Below are 22,969 nucleotides of genomic sequence, written 5' to 3'. Positions count from 1 at the left end.
AAGGAAATGGAAGAAAACTGGTATAATATTCTCTGAGCATGGTGCTGTTTGACATACCCCTTTCTGATTTGTCGATTTGTTTGCTTTGGTTATGCATGTATGTCTTGTTATGAATGGATTCTGTAAAGTATCATGATCTTAATTCTACATTATCATACAACTTCCAGTACACACGTAGTCGTTATACTCCATACTCCATACTCTACGTAGTACAATCCAGTTTACGCCCCCATATGCCTCAAAATCATTTTCAACCTCGCCACAGCTGGCCCATCCTCCCCTTCCCCTTCCTGCCCCTGTTCTTCCCCCCTCTCCTCAATCTCCCTCCTCGCCTCTTCAAGCACCGGCTTCAAAAAACCCCACACCTCATCCTGATACCTCTCTTCAGCGACCACCCACTCCTCCGCCCCCGGTAACCCCGTCAACACCGCATCGCGCAGCGCCGTAGCATCATTCTGCGTTTGCGCGGGGACAGTGGATAGGAAGTTGTCGATGTCGGGGATTAGACTTGCAGCATTCAGATTGCGCTGTTGGTGGTGAGGGGTGTGGTGGGGGCTGAGGTTTCGGCGGAAGGATTCGAGGATTTGGATTTCGGATTGTGAGAGGGGGAAGGGCGTTGGATCGGAGAGGTCGTTGGGGATGAGGGTTGAGTCTGGGTTGGTGGTGGGTGGTTCGGGGAAGTCGGGGTTGAAGGAGGGGGATGTTAGGAGGGTGAGGAGTTCGGAGCCGTCTTGTGGGTTTGCGTGTGCGTGCGCGTGTGCGGACTGGGGTGGGATTTGGGTGGTTTTGGTTGTTGTGATGGAGTTCCAGGTATTATCGAAGGATTGGTGGTCGTGATCCTGTTGGTGGTCTTGGTCCGGTGCCTTGCCCTTTCCCTTTCTTTTTATATCTGTATCTTGCTCGTAGAAAGGCACACCAGATTCTAACCCCCCATCCTTATACGCATGATCATTCTGGAACTGGTATGCCTCCTCCATCAACCCATCCTGCCCCGTCGCGTTCTCCGTCGCATTCCGAAAACTATCCCCAACATCTCCATGCCGTGATATCCCCCTCCCAGCCGACGAACCTCCCGGAGTCGCCGTTTCCTCATGAAACGTCTGCGCCGCTGATGCTGCCGATGTTGCCGATGGCGGAGCGGCTTTGGTACTGCTGCCGCCGCCGGGTTGCAGGTTTCTGGCTATGTCGGCTGGGGAGGGGGTGAAGAGGTTTTGGGCGAGGGTTGTGGCGGAGGATTGGAGGCGGGATGGTAGGGATTGGTTTGTATTTGCATTTTGGGTGTTGGTTGTGTTTTGGTTCGCGTTGGAGGAAGAGGTGGTGGTGGGGGGCTTGTTGGAAGAGGTGGTTTTGGATGATGGCGGAGGCGGTTGCGGGGGTTGATTGTCGGACATGGTGTTTATTATGAGGTCACTGGGTCAATCAATCAATAGATAAATGGGTGAGCAAGAAGAGGGCTTAGATGTGCTCTATATTTTGAAAGAATAGAAAGCTGCGTATTTCATCTATGGTTGATCGGGACGAGGTTTTTTGGTCATCGGGATGTTCGGCCCAAGGGAGATGGAACCATGTGAAAGTCTGGGGTTTTGTATATAGGACGACAGCGATATATAATAATTACAGGAATTACCCCTGGTAGATGCTATTTTAGAATTCGTAGATAGTAGCACTGTTTGCAAATGACGTGAACGTACAGGAATGGATTAGGTTGGGAATAGTATCACGATATCCTAATCGGGAAACTGGATGCACTTGCCCGTGCAGAGGTAGCCAGATAGTGACATGCAAATGCACCAGATTGCTCGACATGTGAGCATAAGGACCTAGGTGGCTGTCCGGAAATAGTTCAATTGGATGGTTAGAGACCCAATCTGGGGTATGTTGGGTGGATTCGGGTGTTGTCATATATATATATATCGGTGCCAGCGGTACGGAGGTATGGAGTATGGAGTACAGAGTACATGGTGGTACATGTAGGTGATAATTGTAGCTGCTGAACATGCCAACTGCATTGTATACTGGGCTGCTAAATTTTCCTATAGATCGATTATATGTACCAAGCATAGGGTGGTGAGTACTATGTAGCATCGGAGTAGTTGATGTCAGCCCGACTGCTAACGCTCCCCACCACCAGCTCACCACAATCACCACCACCGCACCGCATCTCCATCCCACCTCTCTTCTCCTCTCCCTCTCGCTTCTCTTTTGACCACAATCCCATCCATTTTGTTTCTTGGTAATTGGTAAGTTATTGCATTTCTCTTCTATGCTGGATTCCTGCATTTCATCAACTGTACCCCATTCTCTCATCCGCTGGCCAACAAACAACTCAGAGCCTCCTTCCCTTGTACACTCTGGCTCATCATCTCCCACAATCGAGGGTCTGCTGTCTCTGCTTGGAGTTATATTCCTCTTCAATCTGTGTTTTACTCGTGTTTCTGCTATCTATATCTGTTATCTATCGTCACTCGCACGATCACGAAAAAATTTCCCCTCCTCATTGAGGCCCGTCCACGATACACGCAACGAACCGTTGAAGTCTTGCAGAAACCACTGACATTTCTTTGTCTTTATACAGAGCCTCGTCTCTTTACATTCTCGCGGTCCTCCTTGTCCTCATCTTCCTCTCGTTCCTCTCGTCCTGCATCCCTCTTTCCCCTCCCTTGACCGATTCCCACTATCTCCACTCGAGAAATACCGGTCGCCGTTATTCGTGATCGCCTTGACTCTCCCAACACATCCGCCCTCACCTCTCTCGCTTTCGATCTGGAAGCGAATTCCCGACAAAAAAAAAAAAAGTTACGAGAAAATTTATTCGAAAAATTTACCTATCCTACTTTTTGGGCTTCACCGCTTGATTCCTGCAGCGGTCGCATTATAGCTCCCACAAGCTTCCCCGTGTCCGTCGGTGTCTTGTTCCGGTTTCGCTCTGTGTGATTTCCTCAACTATATCCTTGTGTCTATCACCCCAGTAAAGGGTGGTATCGAAGATGGTAGACAGAGATCCGAATTCGCCTACCTGGAAGTTCACACAGTAAGTTGATGTCGAGCGTCGGATTCCCGCAGTAGCGGTGGGAGCTGGCAATCATGCCCCACCTTGACATATGCCTCCGTGCTGGAATGCTGATGGTGTATCAGATGCTTCGGTGACAAGGGTGATGTGGAAGATATCACAGAAGGTTGGTTGCCAACTGGAGTTCATTCCTTACCAATCGACATCCAGGACGAACTAACGGTCTCCCCAGCGGACATTATTTCGACCGTCGAATTCGACCATACCGGTAACTATTTGGCCACGGGAGATAAGGGTGGAAGAGTGGTGCTGTTTGAAAGAAACGAAACGGTAGCGACCCTTTGACCTTGCATCTCAGGCCCATCCTAACGACTGGTTAGAAAAAAACATGCGAATATAAGTTCCACACCGAGTTTCAATCGCACGAGCCCGAGTTCGATTACCTCAAATCGTTAGAAATCGAAGAGAAGATCAACAAGATCAAGTGGTGCAGACGGCAAAATTCCTCCCACTATCTTCTTTCGACAAATGACAAAACCATTAAGCTATGGAAGGTCTTCGATAAATCGCTCAAGGTCGTCGCCGAGAACAACCTGTCGAATGAACTCACGCCCGCGGGCGCTGTGTCTGGTGGAGGGGCGCCTCGCCCACCTCGTATACCGTTCAAGGACTCATCGTCATTGAAGCTTCCCCGGATGACACACCATGACACCGTTGTCGCAGCCGTACCGCGGAGGACATATGCAAACGCCCATGCATACCACATCAACAGCATCTCCGTCAACAGTGACGGAGAGACCTTCATAAGCAGCGATGATCTTCGAGTCAACCTCTGGAACCTTAACATCCAGGACCAGAGTTTCAACATTGTCGATATCAAACCGGCCAACATGGAAGAACTCACCGAAGTTATCACCGCGGCCGAATTCCACCCTACCAGTTGTAACTGGTTTATGTATGCTAGCTCGAAGGGAACCATCAAGTTGGCGGACATGCGCCAGCGGGCATTGTGTGATGAGCACTCTAAGCGTATGTTTTCCTCGTGTTACTTGCTTGCGCCAAGGTAAACTAACATGGTCTGCAGTATTCGAACAAGAGGAAGACGCCTCGTCCCGTTCATTCTTCTCCGAGATCATTTCGTCGATCTCCGATGTTCGCTTCTCGAATGACGGTCGATACATTGTTTCCCGAGATTACCTGACGGTTAAGGTTTGGGATGTCAACATGGAGAGGCAACCCGTGAAGACCATTCCTATCCACGAACACCTCCGGCCGCGTCTGTGCGACACATACGAAAACGACAGTATCTTCGATAAATTCGAGGTTGTCTTCTCGGGTGATGCGGAGAACGTCATGACCGGAAGCTACAACAACAACTTCATGATCTACCCCACCGACCAGAACAAGGACACCGAGATTGTGCTGCAGGCCGACAAGTCTGCGTTCAAGGCGAAGAAGGTTGGCGTGCCCACGCCCATGAACAGGGGCGCCAACGGGAAGAAGAACGGCTCCAGATCGGGTAGCCCTGTTGGTCCTGGCAGCCGGATGAGGAAGGAGACCGATGCGGATCAGATTGATTTCAACAAGAAGATCCTTCACATGAGCTGGCATCCGTACGAAGACAGCATTGCCATTGCTGCTACGAACAACGTAAGTTTTCTTTCCCGTCTTGCCAATTGCGTGTTAGCTAACGTCACTAGCTCTTCGTCTTTTCTGCGCTGTAAACGTGGGCAGACGTGACCGTACATTCATCATGGCATATAACGAGGGCAGGATATGATTTAAGGGAAAACGTGATTAATAGCAGGAGAAGCAACCACCAAAATCCAAAAAATTCAACCAGTTCAATTTCGAATGCATCGTTACCTATCCGGAGACGGTGTGCATTATTTCTTTCTCCCTATCATCTCCCTTTTCCCCTTTCCCTTTACCGTCCATCTTACACACGCTGATCCTATATCGACCTTACCTGTATCCGTTTTCTTGGGCAGATGCTGGGGATTTTTGCTCTTGCTTGGAGGCGTTGGAGAGAGTTTGATAGAGAAAGAGCCTAGCTCACGCATGGTTTCTTTTGCCCCTCTTGTTTTTGATTTGATTTGATGGCTTGTATTCGCTACAGCCGACTACAGCCCGTCTACTGTTCAAGTCGGCGATGCAGCGGAAAGACCGTCATTGCGATTACTTAGACGCGGGTTATATAAGGACCCCAATTGAGTCAATTTAGGTACTTACTTAGTGTTACTTGATGGTAGATAATGAATATATGAAGCGTTATCCAACTGTATGTACTGCGTAAATGCTCATGTACAGTCGATGACGTCGTGCCCGACAGACCAATCAGCACGCGCCGGACAGGACGGGCAGAAAAAAGCATGACACAAACACACCGCCGGAAAAGCGTGGCACCGAGGGCCCGGATACTAGGGCTGGAAAGGGGTTAGTGCTGCTGAAAGCCTCTCCGCCTTCACTCTGACAGTGATCGGTCGCGCGCAAACCATCATTGCCAGTCCGGGTTTCCTGCTCACCTCTCTTTTTGTCTGCTTTGTTTCTTATAGGTCTCCTGGTCTGGACGTGTGCGTTCAGTTCTCATTTCTCTTCTTCTCTGATTTGACTTCCCTTGCATTACGGTATCGTGATGTGGTTGTGAAATGACTTTTGGAGAGCAGACCCCCAGAGTGCGAAACGATTAGCAGGCTTGCTCTGACCCCAACATACTGCTTGTACCTTCATTTTACACCTTTTGTGACTCGTGTATTTCGAGTTTGTCTATCAGCCTTTGGCTCTGAAAAGTCCTTGAGGCTTGTGTTAATGCAGAGATCATGAACTCTGGGAACGATAATTGGCATCCTGCCGGCGGACCGCCTTCACACTCTAGCATGGATCACCAGATGAATCAACAGCACCGGCCCTTAGGGTCATTTGGGTATGTCTATATGATATGGTGTCTCTTCTGAACGACTCTGACTTTGTTCTTGAATAGCCAAAACCCCCCGCCCCAGCAAGGCCCATCCTCCCAGCCCGCCGGGCCCGTTTTGCCGCCTCCTGCTGGTTAGTCCCTACCGTTTCTCTTCTACCTTATACCGTTGATAAAAGTTGTGTTATGGAATAGTGTTGGTTGACTTGTGGTCCCACCACCGGTTTCCAGGTCCCTACCACCCCGGTCAGCCTACTGGGCACTCCCTCCCCGGACTGGCGGAGTTGAGCCAGAGCCATTCCGGCCCACACCCGCCCCCGGCCTTCGGCCAACACCCTCCTGCTCCTTCGCATAATGCCGGCCACTCGTTGCCGGGCATCGGACAGGCGATGCAGCACCCCTCGCCGCAATCCATCAATCAGGAACGCGAACGCGACTCGAGAGAACGGGAATTGATCGAGCGCCAGCGCCAGGAGGAGATGCACCGAGAGCGTGAACAACGTGAGCGCGAACGCGAACAGATTGAACGCCAGCGCGAGCAACAACAACAACATCATCCCGTTCAGAGTCATACTGGATCGATTCCATTGCACCAACCTGTGGCTAATAAACCGCCGACGTCGATCCATAATGGGCTGCTGTCGAACTTGAACCCTTCCAATGGTCCGCAGGGTCCTATGCAATCTGCTGGTGGTCCTGGTGGGTTATTTGGCTCGCAGGTTCGGCATGGTGAAGGGACACCTGGTTCTTTCATGCAGCATCCCGCTGCTCCGCCGGGCCAGCCTATGTTGGGATTTGGTGGTTCTGGTCCTCAGATCCCCGGGAACGTTGCGGCTCTGACTCAGGGCCAGCAGCCGATTTTGAATGTAAGTATATCCTAATCCTTGGTGGTATTTATGGTGCCGGAGTCCACGTGGCGGTGGGCGATAGATCGATCGCGTCATTTGCGCTTGTCGCAGATCCGTTTGTCACCGCTTCGGGGCCTGCCTATTGTGGTCGCAAAACGTCGGCATTGTATACATTATGGAGCTGTCATGCTGACCTCAATCCATCAGGACGCCCTCAGTTATCTGGACCAGGTCAAGGTTCGGTTCGTTGACCAGGCCGATGTCTACAACCGGTTCCTGGATATAATGAAAGATTTCAAGAGCCAAGCGTAAGCGTCCAGCATACGGCGAAGAGAGTGAAGTTTTTCTAACTTGTTAGAAGTATCGATACGCCTGGTGTGATTCAACGCGTTTCGACCTTGTTCAACGGTCACCCGGCTCTTATCCAGGGATTCAACACCTTCTTGCCTCCGGGGTATCGGATTGAATGCGGAACAGAGGACAACCCTGACGCCATTAGGGTAACTACGCCGTCGGGTACGAACACACTAAGCATGACTCGCCCGCGCGCGTCCATGGATGCCGCGGCGGATATGGGACCGTCTGGTAGCATGGGCCCCCATGCTCGCGCTGAATTCTACGACCAATCACGAGCTAGCTGGCAACAGCCACAGCACCAGCCCCAGCAAGGCAGCTACTCGCCTGGATCCCGCATGATGGCACAGGGCATATTTGGACAACAGCACGGCCAGGGCCAGCCCCACGAAAGTTCTTACGAGTACCCGACCCAGCAAGAACAACAAGCAGCAGCTGGCGCTGCGGCTATGGCTCACCAGCAGGATCAGCGTGGTGTGTCGCAACTTCAAGGTGCTGCATCTGCCGCTTCGGCTGGCTTGGGGCGTCAATCTATGATGCAGGTATCGCCAGCAGGCCAGGCCTTGAACCAACCGATGAATAGCCTGGCTGGCGTGGGGTCTGGTATGCTGCAGGGCTCTCAGACTGACCTGAACAAGCGTGGACCTGTTGAGTTTAACCATGCGATTAGCTATGTTAACAAGATAAAGGTTAGCAGTACTGTCCTCTTGTTCATGGTACTGAAGCACTGACCACGAATTTAGAACCGTTTCTCCAATGCACCTGAGATCTACAAGCAGTTCCTCGAGATACTACAGACATACCAACGCGAGTCGAAGCCCATTCAAGACGTCTACGCTCAGGTGACCCAGCTCTTCAACACTGCACCCGATCTGCTGGAGGATTTCAAACAATTCTTGCCAGAGTCTGCAGCACACGCCAAGCAGCAGGCGGCTGCACGCCAGGCCGAGGAGGCGGTGCAAACGAGCAATGTTCGCGGCGAGCCTGGCTACCCCGGCGCTGGCGGTCTCCCCTCTCAGACTCCGAACCGGGACGTCAAGATGCCCCCTCTTGGCCAGTTCAACGTCAAGGATTCCGCCAAAGATGGCAAGAAACGACGTGGTCCTGGTGCTCCTTCTACATTGGGATCCCTTCCGGGGCCGTCTGCGCCTGAAGCTGCCCGCATGGGTGATCCGCAGGGTCGACCGCAAGCTCTCCAGGTTGGCAACGCGAACAAGAGAGCCAAGGTTCATCATCCTAAGCCCTCGCAAGCTGATGCTCCTTCCGTTTCGCCTACCCTCATCCCCGCGCTTCCAGAACCCATCCCGCCTTCTAACTCTCTGACGCCTACACAAGAGGAATTTGCTTTCTTTGATCGCGTCAAGAAGTACATTGGAAACAAGTCGACGTTTAGCGAATTCCTCAAGCTCTGCAACCTTTACTCCACGGATCTTATCGACAGACAGGTTCTTGTCAAGAGAGCAGCTGGCTACATTGGTTCTCACCCGGAGTTGTTTGCGTGGTTCAAGCGCTTTATGCACGTTGAAGAGCCCGAGGATAAGATCATTGAGATAAAGCCCAAACAATCGCCTGGAATCGTCAACCTTTCGCACTGCCGTTCTCTCGGTCCTAGCTATCGTCTGCTGCCCAAGCGCGAGCGGCAAAAGCCGTGCAGTGGTCGCGACCAGCTCTGCTACAGCGTCCTCAACGATGAATGGGCATCCCACCCTACATGGGCGTCCGAAGATTCTGGTTTCGTGGCCCATCGCAAGAACCAGTTCGAAGATGCGCTGCACCGGATTGAAGAGGACCGACACGATTACGACCACCACATCGAGGCATGCACTCGCACGATCCAACTCATTGAGCCTATCGTTCAGCAGTTCCTGGTGATGTCTGAAGCAGAAAGAGCGGCTTTCAAGCTTCCGCGAGGCCTGGGTGGCCAGAGTGAGGCTATCTACCAGCGCGTGATCAAGAAGGTGTACGATCGGCAACGTGGAGACAGGATTATTCGTGAGATGTTTGACCGACCGTGTCATGTGCTCCCGATTGTTCTGTTCCGGATGAAGCAGAAGTGCGAAGAGTGGAAAGCTAGTCAGCGCGAATGGGACAAGGTCTGGCGGGAACAGACGCAGAAAGCCTACTGGCGCAGTTTGGATCACCAGGCTATTGCTAGCAAGGCGGTCGACAAGAAGCTTTTCGTCGCGAAGCACATCCAAAGTGAAATCCAGGGCAAGTTCGAAGAAAGCCGGAATTTACGAAAAAGTGGATACCATGTCCCTTCTTATCAATTCGAGTACACGTTCGACGACCCGGCTGTGCTCATCGATGCTACCTACTTGTTGATCGTTTTTATCGATCGGAACTCTGCGGGCTTCGGAGCTGATCCTCAGAAGGTGATCGCGTTCATCAAGGATTTCATTCCTATCTTCTTCGGTATGGACCGCGAGAGCTTCCATGCTTACATGAACGAAGCATCGAGTGGGAGCTCTACGGCTGAAGAAGGCGATGATGAGAGCCTCGCAGCTGAGGAGACCTCTTCGAGCCGTAGTCGCAAGACGGCGACCAGCAAGAAGATGGATCTACTTCGCGATGTCTTGGAGCGCCGCGAGAAGGGAAACCGAAGCGAGAAAGGCGGCAACAGTGCTCCTGGAAGCCGCGCCGGTAGCCGCGCCGGTAGCCGCGCTGGCACGCCGGATGCTGTATTGGTTCCTTCTGTGGCTCCTCCGGACCCGACTCAACCTGTCGACGTGACGGAACTCAAGTGGATGGAGCACCCTGGCCAGGGCAACTTCAACCTGCAGCGGGAGTACACGCTCAACGAGAACTACAAGAAGAAGGCCTACCACCTGTACGCGAACGGAAATATCTACTGTTTCTTCCGGACGTTCGAAATTCTCTATTCGCGACTGCTGCGTATCAAATTGCAAGAAAAGGATGCGCATGAAGGTGTGCGTCGCGCTGCAATGGGCAAACCGGCGACTGAACTAGGTCTTCTCGACAAGGTGCCTGGCGATTTCTTCTACGACACAGATCCCAAGTCCAACCTCTACCAGCAGATTGTGCGGATGTGCGAAGAGGTCATCAAGGGTGATCTGGAGAACAACCATCTCGAGGAGACGCTTCGTCGGTTCTATCTGCGCGGCGGGTACCAGCTGTACAACTTGGAGAAGATGTTTGCTGGTATTGCCAAGTTTGCTGGTGCGATTTTCAGTGGTGATTCGAAGGATCGCAGCTCGGATATTATCAATGTCTTCTTCAAGGAGCGGGATCGTGAGGAGACTACGCATAATCAAGAGATTCAGTACCGGAAGCAGGTGGAGAGGTTGATTAAAGATGGGGATGTTTATCGGATTACCCACGTAAGTTTTTTGCTCTCATATTTGGGGGAGTTTTTGCTGACCGGATTAGCATCCCACGTCTAAGAAGACTACGGTTCAACTCTTGACGCCAGAGGACGCGACATTACAGAATGAAGAGCTAAGCCAGGAAGCGCGCTGGTCTTACTACGTGTCTGCATATACCATGCGCGACCCGACAGAAGGCGTCCCGTTCTCCCAGATGCGCATGCCTTTCTTAAAACGGAACCTACCAACCAGACTTGACCAAGAAGACGAGTACAACCGCTACTACCGGCCCCTCGAGCATTCAGATGGTCTGATCATCCGGATCTGCGCGAACAGCTATCATCTCCTGTACGAGCCCGGCAGTTGCGAATGGAGCTGGCGTCCTACAGGCCCGACAGAAGAAGCTGCCGAAGAGGCAGCCAGAGAAGACGCGGCTGTCAAGGAGCGCCGCAAGGACCGCTTTGTAGAAAAGTTTATTAATAACCCGGTCTGGGCGCATGGACTCAGCAAGGACGAAGTGGATGAGTCTAATCAGCGCTTCCGGTCGTGGATCAGGGGTTCCGAGCCTGAACCGAGCGGTCCTGAGGCTGAGGCTGGGGAAGGAACTGGGGAAGGAGATGGAGATGGTGCCAACGCTGACAGTGATCTTGGCGCTGGTATTGACGCTGACGCCGACGCTGACACGAATGCGGAGGCGGGTGCGGGTGCCGCGACAGAGGCTACGGAAGCTACAGCTAAAGAGGCTCCTCCGGAAGGCGGCAATATAGACCAGGAGAAACCGGCCGAACCGGAAGATACAGAAATGGCAGACGCAGCGGAACCAGCACCATCCGAGTCGAAAGAGGCATAATTGTGAGTTGGGAGGGGGGGGGGGGGGGGGTTTCCTTTTGTTATTTGTGAATGAATGAATAATATAATCGATTTTATATTCGGTTCTACGTTTTCATGGCTGTTGGCATTATGTTTCTTTTGGGGATTTGGATTTGTTTCTTTTCGTTCTCAGTTGCTTGCAAATATGGGTGAACTGTCCGATCTGGGTATTCACCTAGATTTCTCTCTACTCGGGGGCCAAATCTGGGGATATCCTATTATGCTATGCTATGCTATGCTTCGGACTTGGGTGTATTTAGAGGACAGGAGTGGACCGGTGATATTTTTTATTTTTACTATGTACTTTAGGGCGAATGACTAGTACTCCAACTAAAGATGGAAGTGTTCCATTTCTCCTTTCCATTGCCCCGGAATTTGTAGCAGATCGATCGACTGCAAATCAACAGGAAATGCTGCGAAACTCGAAAGCTCCGTGTGGCCGATGGCTGCTTAGCCGATACAGCCCGATACAGGTTCGGACATGGCTCGGCTGGCCGATAGTATGTACATGGTGAACTCCGTGCTCTCGGGTTCAATTGAAATGGAAAAATTTGCACAATTGGGGTTCTTGGGATGATTTTGTACGTTTTCTTTAACATTGAAATGCATTTCTACGTAGCAAAAGGGGTATAAAGGGGAGGAAAAGTGAAAGGGGAACAAATATCGAGAAAACGCCGAACGAATGCCGGAGTGACGTTGTTATGGCGTTGGGGGCGACGCTAGTCCGAAAACGGAAAAAATGTCATAATGATCAAGAGCAGGAAAAGACTCCCTCAGTTTAGGAATTGTGCGGAATTAAGCAGAGAAAAAGACGGGAGAATGGAAGGACGGCTTCAAATAGCCGTGTATTTCCTTTTCTTCAATCTGTTTTTATAGTTCGTAGACATAGCAGAGACTAGAACACCGGTGTAGATGATAACCCTACTTACAACGTAGCACCGACACGATGTAATAACAGACCAACTTAACTCATAGTACATTCTCCTTTCCCTGGATTCCGAATGGCCGGTTTTTGATTTGTGGATTTGCCTCTCCACCTGCTGCTCTCCCTGTGCCCGTGGGGTTAGCCGGTTATATTTGTAGCTCGCCCTTCTCCCTCTCCTTCTTTTCTTTCTACACACTCCTTTCTTTTCTTGTTTTTTTTTTCTCTTCTTCCCCGGATTTCTCTAGACACTCTCCACTCTTCTCCAGATTTTTACACAATGGCATCTGCTCTCCTCAGAAGCCGTGTTAAGCGGCCCTCGTACCTTAACAAGTTGGCCAAGGCTGAGGATCTTGTTGACTTGTTTCCTCATGGCTCGTATATCGGCTGGTCCGGGTTTACGGGTGTTGGTTATCCCAAGTATGTTTTCCCACAGTATGTGGTGGTGGTGGTGACATGGTGCTAACTGGATTGCAGGAAAGTCCCCACCGCCCTGGCAGACCACGTCGAGAAGAACAAGCTTGAAGGAAAGATGAAATACTCGCTGTTCGTCGGTGCCTCGTCCGGCGCAGAGACCGAGAACCGCTGGGCAGCACTAGACATGATCGAGCGCCGCAGTCCCCACCAGGTCGGCAAGGAGATTGCCAAGGGGTTGAACTCGGGCCGGATAAAGTTCTTCGATAAGCATCTGAGCATGTTCCCCCAGGACTTGATTAACGGGTGGTACACGTTGGACAAGCCCAGCGGTAAGCTTGATGTCGCGGTTATCGAGGCATCTGCGATTACCGAGAATGGTGGGATTATTCCCGGTGCGTCGGTTGGTGCGTCACCGGAGCTTGTGCAGATGGCGGATAAGGTTATTATTGAGGTGAACACGACGACGCCGTCGTTTGAGGGTCTGCATGATATCTATGTGCCTGAGCAGGCGCCGTACAGCAAGCCCATGATGATCATGCGTCCCGAGGACCGTATTGGAACCCCCTACATCCCCGTTGACCCAGAGAAGGTCGTTGCCATTGTCGAGGGTGACTACCCCGACAAGACGGCTGCCAACTCGCCCGAGGATGAAACCTCGCAGGCCATCGCGGGTAATCTGATCGACTTCCTCAAGCACGAGGTCGACCACGGCCGTCTCCCCAACAACCTCCTCCCGCTGCAGTCTGGCATTGGAAACATCGCCAACGCAGTGGTTGGTGGATTGAGCAAGGGTGGCGCCAACTTCAAGAACCTCAAGGTCTGGACCGAAGTCCTGCAAGACACCTTCCTCGACCTCTTCGACAGCGGCAACCTCGACTTCGCCACAGCCACCTCCATCCGCTTCTCCCCCGACGGCTTCAAGCGCTTCTACGACAACTGGGACCGCTACGCCGACAAGCTCCTCCTCCGCCCCCAGGGCATCTCCAACTCCCCTGAGATCATCCGCCGTCTGGGCTGCATCGGCATGAACACCCCCGTTGAAGTGGACATCTACGCACACGCAAACTCCACCTGCGTGTTTGGCTCCCGCATGCTCAACGGTCTCGGTGGATCCGCCGATTTCCTGCGTAACTCGCGCTACTCCATCATGCACACTCCTTCCATCCGTCCCTCCAAGACCGACCCCACCGGTGTCTCGTGTATCGTCCCCTTCGCGACACACATCGACCAGACAGAGCATGATCTCGACATGGTCGTCACAGAGCAGGGCTTTGCTGATGTTCGTGGCCTCTCGCCTAGAGAGCGCGCTCGCGTCATCATCAAGAACTGCGCCCACCCTGACTACCAGCCTATTCTCACTGATTACTTGGACCGCGCTGAGTTTGAGTGTCTGAAGAAGGGTATGGGCCATGAGCCGCACTTGTTGTTTAATGCGTTTAAGATGCATAAGAACTTGGCGGATAATGGGACGATGAAGATTAACAGCTGGGAGTAAGCTGTTTTCTTTCTTTCCTTTTATTCATTTTGTTTCGTTTATTCTTGGTTCATTTGGGATATATTTTTAAAAGGTCTGGTTTAGCAATTTCATGACATGTACAGAGCGTTAATGCAGAATTGAATTATTGATATCCTTATGTGTATCTTTTGACCATACTCCGTAACCCAATAAAGTAACAATCGTCAGTCATATTAAAAAAAAAAAAAAAAAAAAAAAAAAACTAGCATCCCCATATCCCCATGGCACCCCCCAGATAATATTACTCCGGAGTAAACCAAAGACGATCACTCCCTCGGCGGCGTATACCCACCCCACCTACACCCACACCCGTTAGCACACACCTCTTTACAAACCCTTTTATATAAAAACACAATCAAGAGCAAGTGGGAATGAGGGAACGTACCACCTCCCCAAAAATCCCAAAATCCCGCGATTCTCATCCCTAACATTCCTCTTGGCCCACCCATTTTCCACATTGTAGTGTTTTACGTCTTGCAGGCCGGCGAAGAGGCCGCGGCCGGATGTAGGGCGCTGCGTTCATGGTTGTAAGTAAGTAACTGGGGTTTGAGATCTGGATTGGATTTGTACCGTGGAGTGGTATGATAAAGGACTGTTTGTTTACTTACGCGGGTTTGGGTGTGGGAGTCGCGGACCCAGAGGTCGGAGCCAAAGTCGTTTGGGCGGGAGGGAGAGGACATTGTGTTGTGACACAAAGGGGTAGTTGTGGTTGGTTTTAGGGTTGATTTTTGTCGTGGTTGTGGTAAGTAGCAAGTAGTAAAGATAGTTAGGTGGTTGTTTTGATGTTTTAATGTCTTGATGTTGGTGTGATGATGAGGGATGTGAGTGAACATGGAAGGGTAGAGATTAAATACTCTCCTACTATGTATGCAGTCTAGAATACATATCGGAATAACAGGGATACTGTAATCGATCATGAAATCGCACATGGCATGTTGACATGGCGGCATACGATCATCTTACATTTACTCGTCCACCATTCGTCGTGTTACTAGATAGATACGAACATCAGGCAATGGTAGCATACCAAAACCAATTATCTACACCATATAGCATCAAATACTCGTGATCACGAGGCATTGGTTTCTTTGATATCTGAATACTAGTGGGTGGCGTGATGTATAAAGTCCAATACGATGGATGCGGAGTGTAGTAGATGTGGCATGATATGTCATGTGATGCTCGTATACAAACGAGTATAACTGTTGTCGGCAGTGATAAGGGAGATCAAGGGAGATTCCGCTATAATATGCCGACATTTAGTGATTCAATGGTTCTAGAATATATAGATGTTTGTATGGCTCTACTTTGCCGAGTGTAAACTTGGATCGGGTCCTGGTAACCGTGGATTGGAGATCAGTACCGAGGATACGTACGGGGTAGTAAATTGGCGGACCCTGAAGAAATGAAAATATTATTAAAACCCAAGAATCGAGACTGAACCACAGCGACAGATGGTCTGACTGGATTAAAGTAGCGGTGCCCCGTATACGTACAGACAGAGTAGCGATACTCCACATGCCGTCGGATATGCGAAATAGAACTCGACTTCAATTAAGACAGAAAGCATGTAGCTCAGTGGACATTCTGTGTATATGCTGAGCTCAGTATGGAGTGCTTCAGTAACTATGTATTTGGGTGATTGGAATAGGTCGAGGTAAGTGCAGAGCTTGACTATAGTACCGTGGCCTATGGATGATGAAAATCACAAATATGTTTTTCAAGAACATAGCATAGTATCAAGAATAATGATACCAGCGATCTAGCAATGAATCTAGCAATGAAGAATCGAATCAGATGCTCTGAGGATAGACAAATGTTGGCTGGTGGTGGGAATGTATACTCGCATTGCAGTTGAGCCTAGGGACAGCATTCACATGTCTCCAATCAACCATGCATATCTACTCCGTATAGAGTAAAAGTGGCAGTGGTGCCCAGCGCCTCGATTCGCCACCGTGTCGGCATTTAAGCGCTGCATTAACGCTTCACTCCAGCATTACTAGTCATTTATCCAGGTACGACAAGACCCCGTACAGATGCTCGTAGACAGTAGGGGCAGGACAGGTGTATGCCCTGATGAAACAGAGAATGTCACGGGGAAATATGTATGGGTTGCCCTTACTGGGGTAGTGTTACAAACTTTTCCAGATGATTCTAACCAGATTGTATCCACGATCGGTGCACTCTGTACTCTACAGCTACGTGGGTTCATTGCCTCAGTTCCCTCAGGTCTATCCGGGCAGAACGCCACCTCATCACATGACTAGGGTCGACCCTATGGATCTTTCAACTCCTCGGAGCGCGCCGAGTGAGACATGACTATTGATTGCCAAGCTCGTAAGGGACAGCAGTGCTGAATAGGAGATAACTTTACCTGTACTGTACTTGTCAGTTGCCCGAGACATGGATTTCTGGAAACTCCATAGTCCGGAAATGAGCTCGTAGACACACCAAGGAATGGTGTCCAGCGGTGAGGCTTGGTGACTGATCTAGACTCGGCAGTCGGCAGTGCGTCCGGACTCCAGAGTAGTCCACCACTACTCTTGTGTACTTTAGTACACATACTCACAGAAATCATTGATCACTGACAGTTCTTATACTAAGTATAGGAATCTATTCTTAACAGAACTATCAACTGTTTACTGTTCGCAGTAACGATGTGAATATCTACTGTCAGACGATCTGAAAATCCGGAAATTCAGGGGCTCCATCGAGGCTGCCCAATAATGGGGGAGGAGTGGGACCCGGAAATTAACTTCCTGTTAGTAGCCAGTAAAAATAGACATTGGGAAATATTGGAAATTGTAAACTATGAATAATGGTAAAGCGCTGTTTATTTTGTGCTAGTTAGTAGTTTGCTTGCCTGAATATGGCTGTATGGTACCATCACTGTTTGTCTAGATTTCCAAGTATATTATTCTATTCCATTCGGCGCTTGTCTGTATCTTTGTTTGTTGTATTCTGTACCCGTATTACCATGGCCGAGCTAGCGGTAGGCAGTGTTCGGCTATACCCCACCATATCCACTACCCCAGCCAATAGAAACCATTCGGTGCCTGACCCGGGCCCAGACTGTTATCACCAACCAATCAAAAAGTGGTCAGGGGTTTCATTTCCACACCCCACCCCTGATTAATTTGGTAATACTGTGTATTGTGGTTCGTTTTGTTTCTTTCTGCTCCTTTTCTCTCTGGCTTTTCCTCTCTTTTTCTTCTCTTCTTTTTTCCTCTTTTCCCTTCGGTTTGCTCTCGAGTTCGCGTCCTCTTGTTGTTTTCTCTTCTCTTGTCGTTCCTTATTAAGGTCTATTGTTGACCACCGCTTCACTCGTTCAGCGGGCATTCTTTCTTTGCATTTGCGAACCCATCTCCCATCCTTTTACTATGAGGGCTACTCTTTTGGCTGCGGCCGCTATCGCCGGTACTGCCGTTGCTGATGGCGTCCACATGCACCGTCGCGGTCACGAAGCTGCGCACCAGCGTCGTGCTCTTCAGAACCCTGCGCCTTCTTCCGTTGCTTCGTCCGTTGTGGAGGAGACTTGCGGGTGCAGCACCGAGGTCATCACCTACTACGGCTCTCCTACCTGTAAGCCCTCTATACACACACAGATAATCCAGAATAGAAAGAAACTAATGAAGCAGTGATTCCCCTGCCGGAGACCACCTCGACTCCCTCTCCCTCTCCCTCCTCCGTGGCTCCTGTCACCTCCTCTAGCAGCAGCACCGTCCCTCCTGCTGATTTGACCACCACTCTGGAGTCGACCAGCTACACCACCGTGACCGTCGTCACCACCACTCCGTCGTCCTCGTCTGCTCCCGCCCCGGAGCCGGAGCCGGAGACTTCCTCTGCTCCCGCTGAGACCCCCGAGACTCCGGTCTCGACTCCGGTCGAGACCCCCGTCGAGACCCCCTCTCAGGCTCCCTCTCAGGCTCCCTCGGAGACTCCCTCTCAGGCCCCGTCTCCCGCTCCCGCTCCCTCGTCGTCGACCGAGACCCCTGTGGTTGAGAGCTCGACCTGGGTTCCCCAGACCTCGTCGTCGGTCATCCCCAGCCCCGTTGCTCCCGTCACCACCCCCAGCAGCGTGGCTCCCGCTACCACCAGCACTGCCGTCGTGGAGCTGCCCACCCCTGATATCACCAGCTTCACTTCCACTGGTGTCTACACCATCCCCGCCAAGACCATCACCGTGACCGACTCGACCACTGTCTGCGGTGCCACCAGCACTGAGCTCCCCAGCGGTACCCACACCATTGGTGGTGTTACTACTGTCGTTGAGACCGCGACTACCGTCACCTGCCCCTACGCCACCGTCAAGCCCACTGGCTCAACCACCACCAGCGTGATTGAGACCACCACCTACGTCTGCCCCTCTGCCGGTACCTACACCATTGCGCCCATCACCACCTATGTGCCTACCAACACCGCCGTGGTCTACCCTACCCCGGCCACCTACACCCCGGGTACCTACACCAAGCCTGACCGCACCATGACCATCACCAACACTGACTACACCTACGTCTGCCCCGAGGAGAGCACCACCAGCGTTTCCTCCGCCGTGAGCACCCCTGTCGTCAGCACCACTCCCGCTGTCAGCACCCCCGCCGTTTCCACCACCTCGGCCATCCCCTCGTCCTCGACCAGCTCTTCCACTCCCATCCCCAGCGCCGTCAACGGCCAGATGGGTATGACCTACTCTCCCTACGCCGACGACGGTAACTGCCAGGACGAGGCGGCTGTTCTCAAGAACGTTGGTGAGATCGCCAAGAAGGGTTTCTCCCACCTCCGTCTCTACGCCACTGACTGCAACGGTCTCGAGTACGTCGGCAAGGCTGCCAAGCAGCACGGCCTCAAGATGATCATCGGTGTCTACATCGACGGCAGCGGTCTCTCGAAGGCCCAGGAGCAGGTCACCGCCATCACCAAGTGGGCTCAGTGGGACCTCGTCACCCTGATTGTCGTCGGTAACGAGTCCATCCAGAGCGGCTACGTCGAGGTTGGTGCTCTTGCCGACTTCATCACCACTGCCAAGCAGTCCTTCAAGTCGGCCGGTTTCACCGGTGATGTGACCACCTCCGAGTCCATCAACATCTGGGAGAAGGAAGGCTCGTCGCTCTGCTCGGCCATTGACGTCGTCGGTGCCAACATCCACCCCTTCTTCAATGCCCAGACCACCGCCGACCAGGCCGGTAAGTTCGCCAAGTCCGAGGTCAAGATCCTCGAGGGCATCTGCTCTGGCAAGGATGTCGTCATCCTCGAGACCGGCTGGCCCAACGGTGGTCAGGCCAACGGTGCCGCCGTCCCCGGTAAGAAGGAGCAGGCTGCCGCCATCAAGTCGCTGGTCCAGGAAGTCGGTAGCCAGTCCGTGTTCTTCTCCTTTGCCAACGACCTGTGGAAGGATGCCGGTGAGTTCGATGTCGAGCGCTACTGGGGCTGCATCGAGAACTTCAACTAGAGCAAGCACCCTTTGATTCAAAATCAACAATAGCTTTTGTGTACAGGAGGCTTTGGAGTTTTTAACATTATTTTCGATATTTATATTTGATTTTGGCTTCCTTCCTTCCTTCTTCCTGTCGTCCTTGTGTATATGTGGAACTCAACGACAGTTAACTCTTTTTTTTTTCATATATATTTTTGGTGTCCTTTCCTTTCCTTGTAGGTGCTCGGTTTTCTTTGTTTGTTTTCAGTACTAGTTTCGATATATGATAATTCGACGGAGCTATGATGGTTTGCTTATGCATGTTGCCGTAGATTCCGTAGATTCACTGTAGCGGTCACTGCCCGGATACTGACAAAGAGTGCTTTCTGGTTTCTTTTCCCCTCTTCCCCTCTCCCCTTCTCTCTTCTGGTCCTTGCTTTCTTCACTATATTTTATATATCCCCACTATATGCCCCCCCCCATCTATATAAACGCATTTTCTATCATACTATATTCTTGTATCTACAACCACCACTCATCCCAGAGTACGAAAAGACCTCTCTAATACCGACGTCGACGTCGAGAACCTGCAACCGGTTCACCATGCCCCTAAAGCGTTGCACCAGACATCCTATCGCCACAAAACACCCTAGACGATGAACAGCGTCTACTTTGATGATATATGTCGATATCGATATCTATAATTCAAAAGATACATGGAGGAACTTGAGGGGAATCCTTATACCCTCTCTAACTGGTACCTTGCCACACCATACCTTGCGTTATTGATGGTCCGATCGCATCGCATCGTCTCCTCACGCGCTTCCATATCTGACCTATTTGTGGCAACAAAGTGCCAGAAATAATGGGAAAGCCAAGAACGCTACAGGCGCCATCAGCAAAAAAAAAAAATGTTCTGCTCTGTCTGTTTTCCGATTTGATTCGGGTTGGGTTGGTTGTGGTTTTGGGGGGGAAGTTGCGGGGCAATGCCTAGGGCTTTTTGATATCGTGGTGTTTTAAGAGTGAAGCGGTATGGTATAATACTGATTGAAGCAGCTCTGAATATCGGATTCAGATGTCCGAGTGGGATTAACGAGGTATATACAACCCTTCGCACTCCTCGTGTCAAAAAACGTCAAATTTGATATGAACGAGGAGTTGACAGGCGGTATTCAAAGAACACCTGTTAGACGTTGAGCCCTGTCTGTTTCCCGATCTAAGCTGGGCTGGGTTGGTTTGGTTTGGTTAGATTGGAAAAGACTCAAGTGAGTTGGAGCGTGGAACACATGGCTTTTTTTCGGTATTTCTCCGGTATCTCGAAAGCAAACCGAAACTCGCCAGAGCCAGGAGGAGGAAGAGATAGCAACAAATCGCATACAAGCCGTACATCCGCCGGCCTCGCCGAACAATATGACCATACCAACACGCCTATGAGTGAAGCCAACTTGAGGTACCGTACCTGACGTGGCCCTATATTATAGAAATGGTAAATGCGGTCTAAATCAAAACATCCCAAGGATCGTTATCAATACGGATTTCGTGGAGATGTGGTGTGTTCCTAAGGCCAGATCACCGCAATGACCGCAAAAATGAACGCCGCAATGATATAACAAAGACGATGAAAATATGCAACCAGTCAAATGATGGCCATGTATCATGAGACTCTGGCACCCAGCTGGAAAACTGAGGATTGTGGGTTCATGCTTCTCTCTAGAGGGTATCGTCTCTCAACAATGTTACAACCCGTGAGTCTCTTTCTGAGGAAGACGAAATTTGGGACACTGTGGACTATTGACACTGGGAGAGCCCTATAATTGATACATGCCAGTATGGGTGGTACAAGAGCTGCAATTCTGTAAGTAGAGTAACATCCCTCATCATTTTAACTACAGTTTAAGCTAATTTCTTACGAGGAGTCTCACATGGCCATTAGGATTCTAGAGAACTGAGACCTCGTTCTTGTAGAATATGGCTATCAAATGGAACTAGACTGTCAAAATGAGGCACAGGTTCGAAACGGGCGTCTCTTGCCAAACGTTACATCCCCAAAATACGTACGTGGATTACAGCCACACATCGTACGCGCGAAACACTAACCACCGAGTAAAAGGCAATCGAACTCACTCACCCATATCATCCAACTCAGGTTGAAGATGACCACCAAGCAAGCAATGCTTGAGACGAGACATGGCATGATCGAAGACAGCCTTGCTATCATTGGGACAACATACGTGATTCAGAACTACGACCTGTTGTGGCTCTTCGGCATGGTATACTTAGTTCTGTATCGGGCTACGGAAGCCGCACTGGCCACGGTAACTATTCTGTACTGGGAGAGATTATAAAGAGGAAGTGTATTGTACACACCCCAGTGACAGATAAACATTTCTCAGCAAGGATGGATAGGTCTGACCGAACGATACAGCAAAGATACATGGTCAATAACTTGAACGAAGCGGTGGTTCTGGATTGTGACAAACCAGTATGTCGGCGGCGAGTGGCTGGGATCATTTAGGATTGTGGTTTATGTACATGTGGCGCCAATGTCGTGGTGTGTTTGGATGTTTTCGATCTCCCGAAAAAAAAAGGTATGTGAATTGCACAGATAATCATTTATGTATAACGCAGCTAACCTTTGAAACAGTCGATATCGGGTTCGCTCGTTGTGGACAGGCGAAAATTCCAGACCCATGGAATATAAGCTCCGGAGTACGCGGATATTAGAATCTGATGACACACGGCCGACCTTTTCAGAACTTCGTGAACCCAGTTACCCTGTGAGGTGAAAATTGCCTCGAAGACAACTGGGCTCGGGAACAGGATGTATTCTTTACACCGGAGTATCCAAATTGTCGTGCAGGGGGTGTCAAACTTTCCTTTGGGCCATCAACACCAAGGTGCACGATGCACCGAATCTAAAAGCCACCGTGGCGTCAACTAATATAGACCAGTGTCGTGTTAAACTAGTCCCTGAAATTACAGACCAAGGTTTGTTGGAGTTAAAGCACATCAGGCCTATACAGCTGGAAGGTGCAATAGCTGCAAACAGCGTGGTCGAAGATTATATTGAACCCTCAGCGGTGCACATGGATATGGTTCCTGTGGTATTTTCTGCCTTGGGTTGCTCACGACCACGTTATTGGGGGTTTGTTCAGTCGGGCTTCATGCCCTCGAAATACCTAGGTATGCGAGCAACACCGAGTCATTCACATGCATAACGCACGGCTAACATCGACCATGTTACAATAGTACGTGGATACTGTACACCTACAACTATAGCCATAAAACAAAACTAGGCTAACTTCTGAATCGATGCATCAAATACAGGGCTCGCTTTTCTGTCAATTTATAAGAAACATGTGGGCTATAACCAACCTCA

At 50.7% G+C, this 22,969-nt stretch overlaps 8 protein-coding genes across 8 annotated transcripts; 6 read left to right on the top strand and 2 right to left on the bottom strand.

Moving 5' to 3' along the window:
- Positions 1–221: 221 nt before the first annotated feature.
- ASPGLDRAFT_35150 (uncharacterized protein) lies at positions 222–1,391 on the bottom strand (the record flags this gene model as incomplete). Its single annotated transcript, XM_022544520.1, has 1 exon — positions 222–1,391. The coding sequence occupies one exon, from the start codon at positions 1,389–1,391 to the stop codon at positions 222–224; it is 1,170 nt and encodes a 389-aa protein (XP_022401365.1).
- Positions 1,392–2,696: 1,305 nt separating this feature from the next.
- ASPGLDRAFT_1462225 (protein phosphatase 2A regulatory subunit CDC55) lies at positions 2,697–4,815 on the top strand. The gene is made up of 6 exons (XM_022541877.1): positions 2,697–3,031; positions 3,136–3,176; positions 3,243–3,340; positions 3,391–4,039; positions 4,095–4,660; positions 4,711–4,815. The coding sequence occupies exons 1-6, from the start codon at positions 2,988–2,990 to the stop codon at positions 4,732–4,734; spliced, it is 1,422 nt and encodes a 473-aa protein (XP_022401364.1). The 5' UTR covers positions 2,697–2,987; the 3' UTR covers positions 4,735–4,815.
- Positions 4,816–5,510: 695 nt separating this feature from the next.
- Positions 5,511–11,302, top strand: ASPGLDRAFT_57633 (transcriptional regulator SIN3; the record flags this gene model as incomplete). The annotated part of the gene is made up of 7 exons (XM_022548266.1): positions 5,511–5,933; positions 5,991–6,058; positions 6,156–6,790; positions 6,980–7,080; positions 7,134–7,815; positions 7,870–10,467; positions 10,517–11,302. The coding sequence occupies exons 1-7, from the start codon at positions 5,830–5,832 to the stop codon at positions 11,300–11,302; spliced, it is 4,974 nt and encodes a 1,657-aa protein (XP_022401363.1). The 5' UTR covers positions 5,511–5,829.
- A 21-nt stretch (positions 11,303–11,323) lies between these two features.
- ASPGLDRAFT_46558 (uncharacterized protein) lies at positions 11,324–11,665 on the top strand (the record flags this gene model as incomplete). The annotated part of the gene is made up of 1 exon (XM_022546470.1): positions 11,324–11,665. A coding segment is annotated over exon 1 (173 nt), but the record flags the coding sequence as incomplete, so codon positions are not given.
- An 858-nt stretch (positions 11,666–12,523) lies between these two features.
- coaT (acetyl-CoA hydrolase ACH1) lies at positions 12,524–14,352 on the top strand (the record flags this gene model as incomplete). Its single annotated transcript, XM_022549716.1, has 2 exons — positions 12,524–12,664; positions 12,722–14,352. Coding segments are annotated over 2 exons (1,576 nt in total), but the record flags the coding sequence as incomplete, so codon positions are not given.
- Positions 14,353–14,414: 62 nt separating this feature from the next.
- On the bottom strand, positions 14,415–14,836 carry ASPGLDRAFT_148639 (uncharacterized protein; the record flags this gene model as incomplete). The annotated part of the gene is made up of 3 exons (XM_022541972.1): positions 14,415–14,474; positions 14,563–14,690; positions 14,786–14,836. Coding segments are annotated over 3 exons (210 nt in total), but the record flags the coding sequence as incomplete, so codon positions are not given.
- A 2,756-nt stretch (positions 14,837–17,592) lies between these two features.
- btgE (putative cell wall glucanase (Scw11)) lies at positions 17,593–19,901 on the top strand. The gene is made up of 2 exons (XM_022546469.1): positions 17,593–17,759; positions 17,816–19,901. The coding sequence occupies exons 1-2, from the start codon at positions 17,621–17,623 to the stop codon at positions 19,624–19,626; spliced, it is 1,950 nt and encodes a 649-aa protein (XP_022401359.1). The 5' UTR covers positions 17,593–17,620; the 3' UTR covers positions 19,627–19,901.
- A 2,122-nt stretch (positions 19,902–22,023) lies between these two features.
- On the top strand, positions 22,024–22,603 carry ASPGLDRAFT_46554 (uncharacterized protein; the record flags this gene model as incomplete). The annotated part of the gene is made up of 3 exons (XM_022546468.1): positions 22,024–22,178; positions 22,235–22,487; positions 22,542–22,603. Coding segments are annotated over exons 1-2 (241 nt in total), but the record flags the coding sequence as incomplete, so codon positions are not given.
- Positions 22,604–22,969: the final 366 nt, after the last annotated feature.

This window comes from Aspergillus glaucus, assembly GCF_001890805.1.
Source record: "Aspergillus glaucus CBS 516.65 unplaced genomic scaffold ASPGLscaffold_9, whole genome shotgun sequence".
Classification (NCBI taxonomy): Eukaryota; Fungi; Ascomycota; class Eurotiomycetes; order Eurotiales; family Aspergillaceae; genus Aspergillus; species Aspergillus glaucus.
This window is presented reverse-complemented; position numbering and strand designations above follow the sequence as displayed.

Coding starts and splice junctions, on each gene's coding strand:
- ASPGLDRAFT_1462225 (XM_022541877.1), top strand. CDS start 2,988: ATGGTAGACAGAGATCCGAATTCGCCTACCTGGAAGTTCACACA. Junction 3,032..3,135: donor CCTACCTGGAAGTTCACACA/GTAAGTTGATGT, acceptor ATGGTGTATCAG/ATGCTTCGGTGACAAGGGTG. Junction 4,661..4,710: donor CCATTGCTGCTACGAACAAC/GTAAGTTTTCTT, acceptor TAACGTCACTAG/CTCTTCGTCTTTTCTGCGCT.
- btgE (XM_022546469.1), top strand. CDS start 17,621: ATGCACCGTCGCGGTCACGAAGCTGCGCACCAGCGTCGTGCTCTTCAG. Junction 17,760..17,815: donor CTACTACGGCTCTCCTACCT/GTAAGCCCTCTA, acceptor CTAATGAAGCAG/TGATTCCCCTGCCGGAGACC.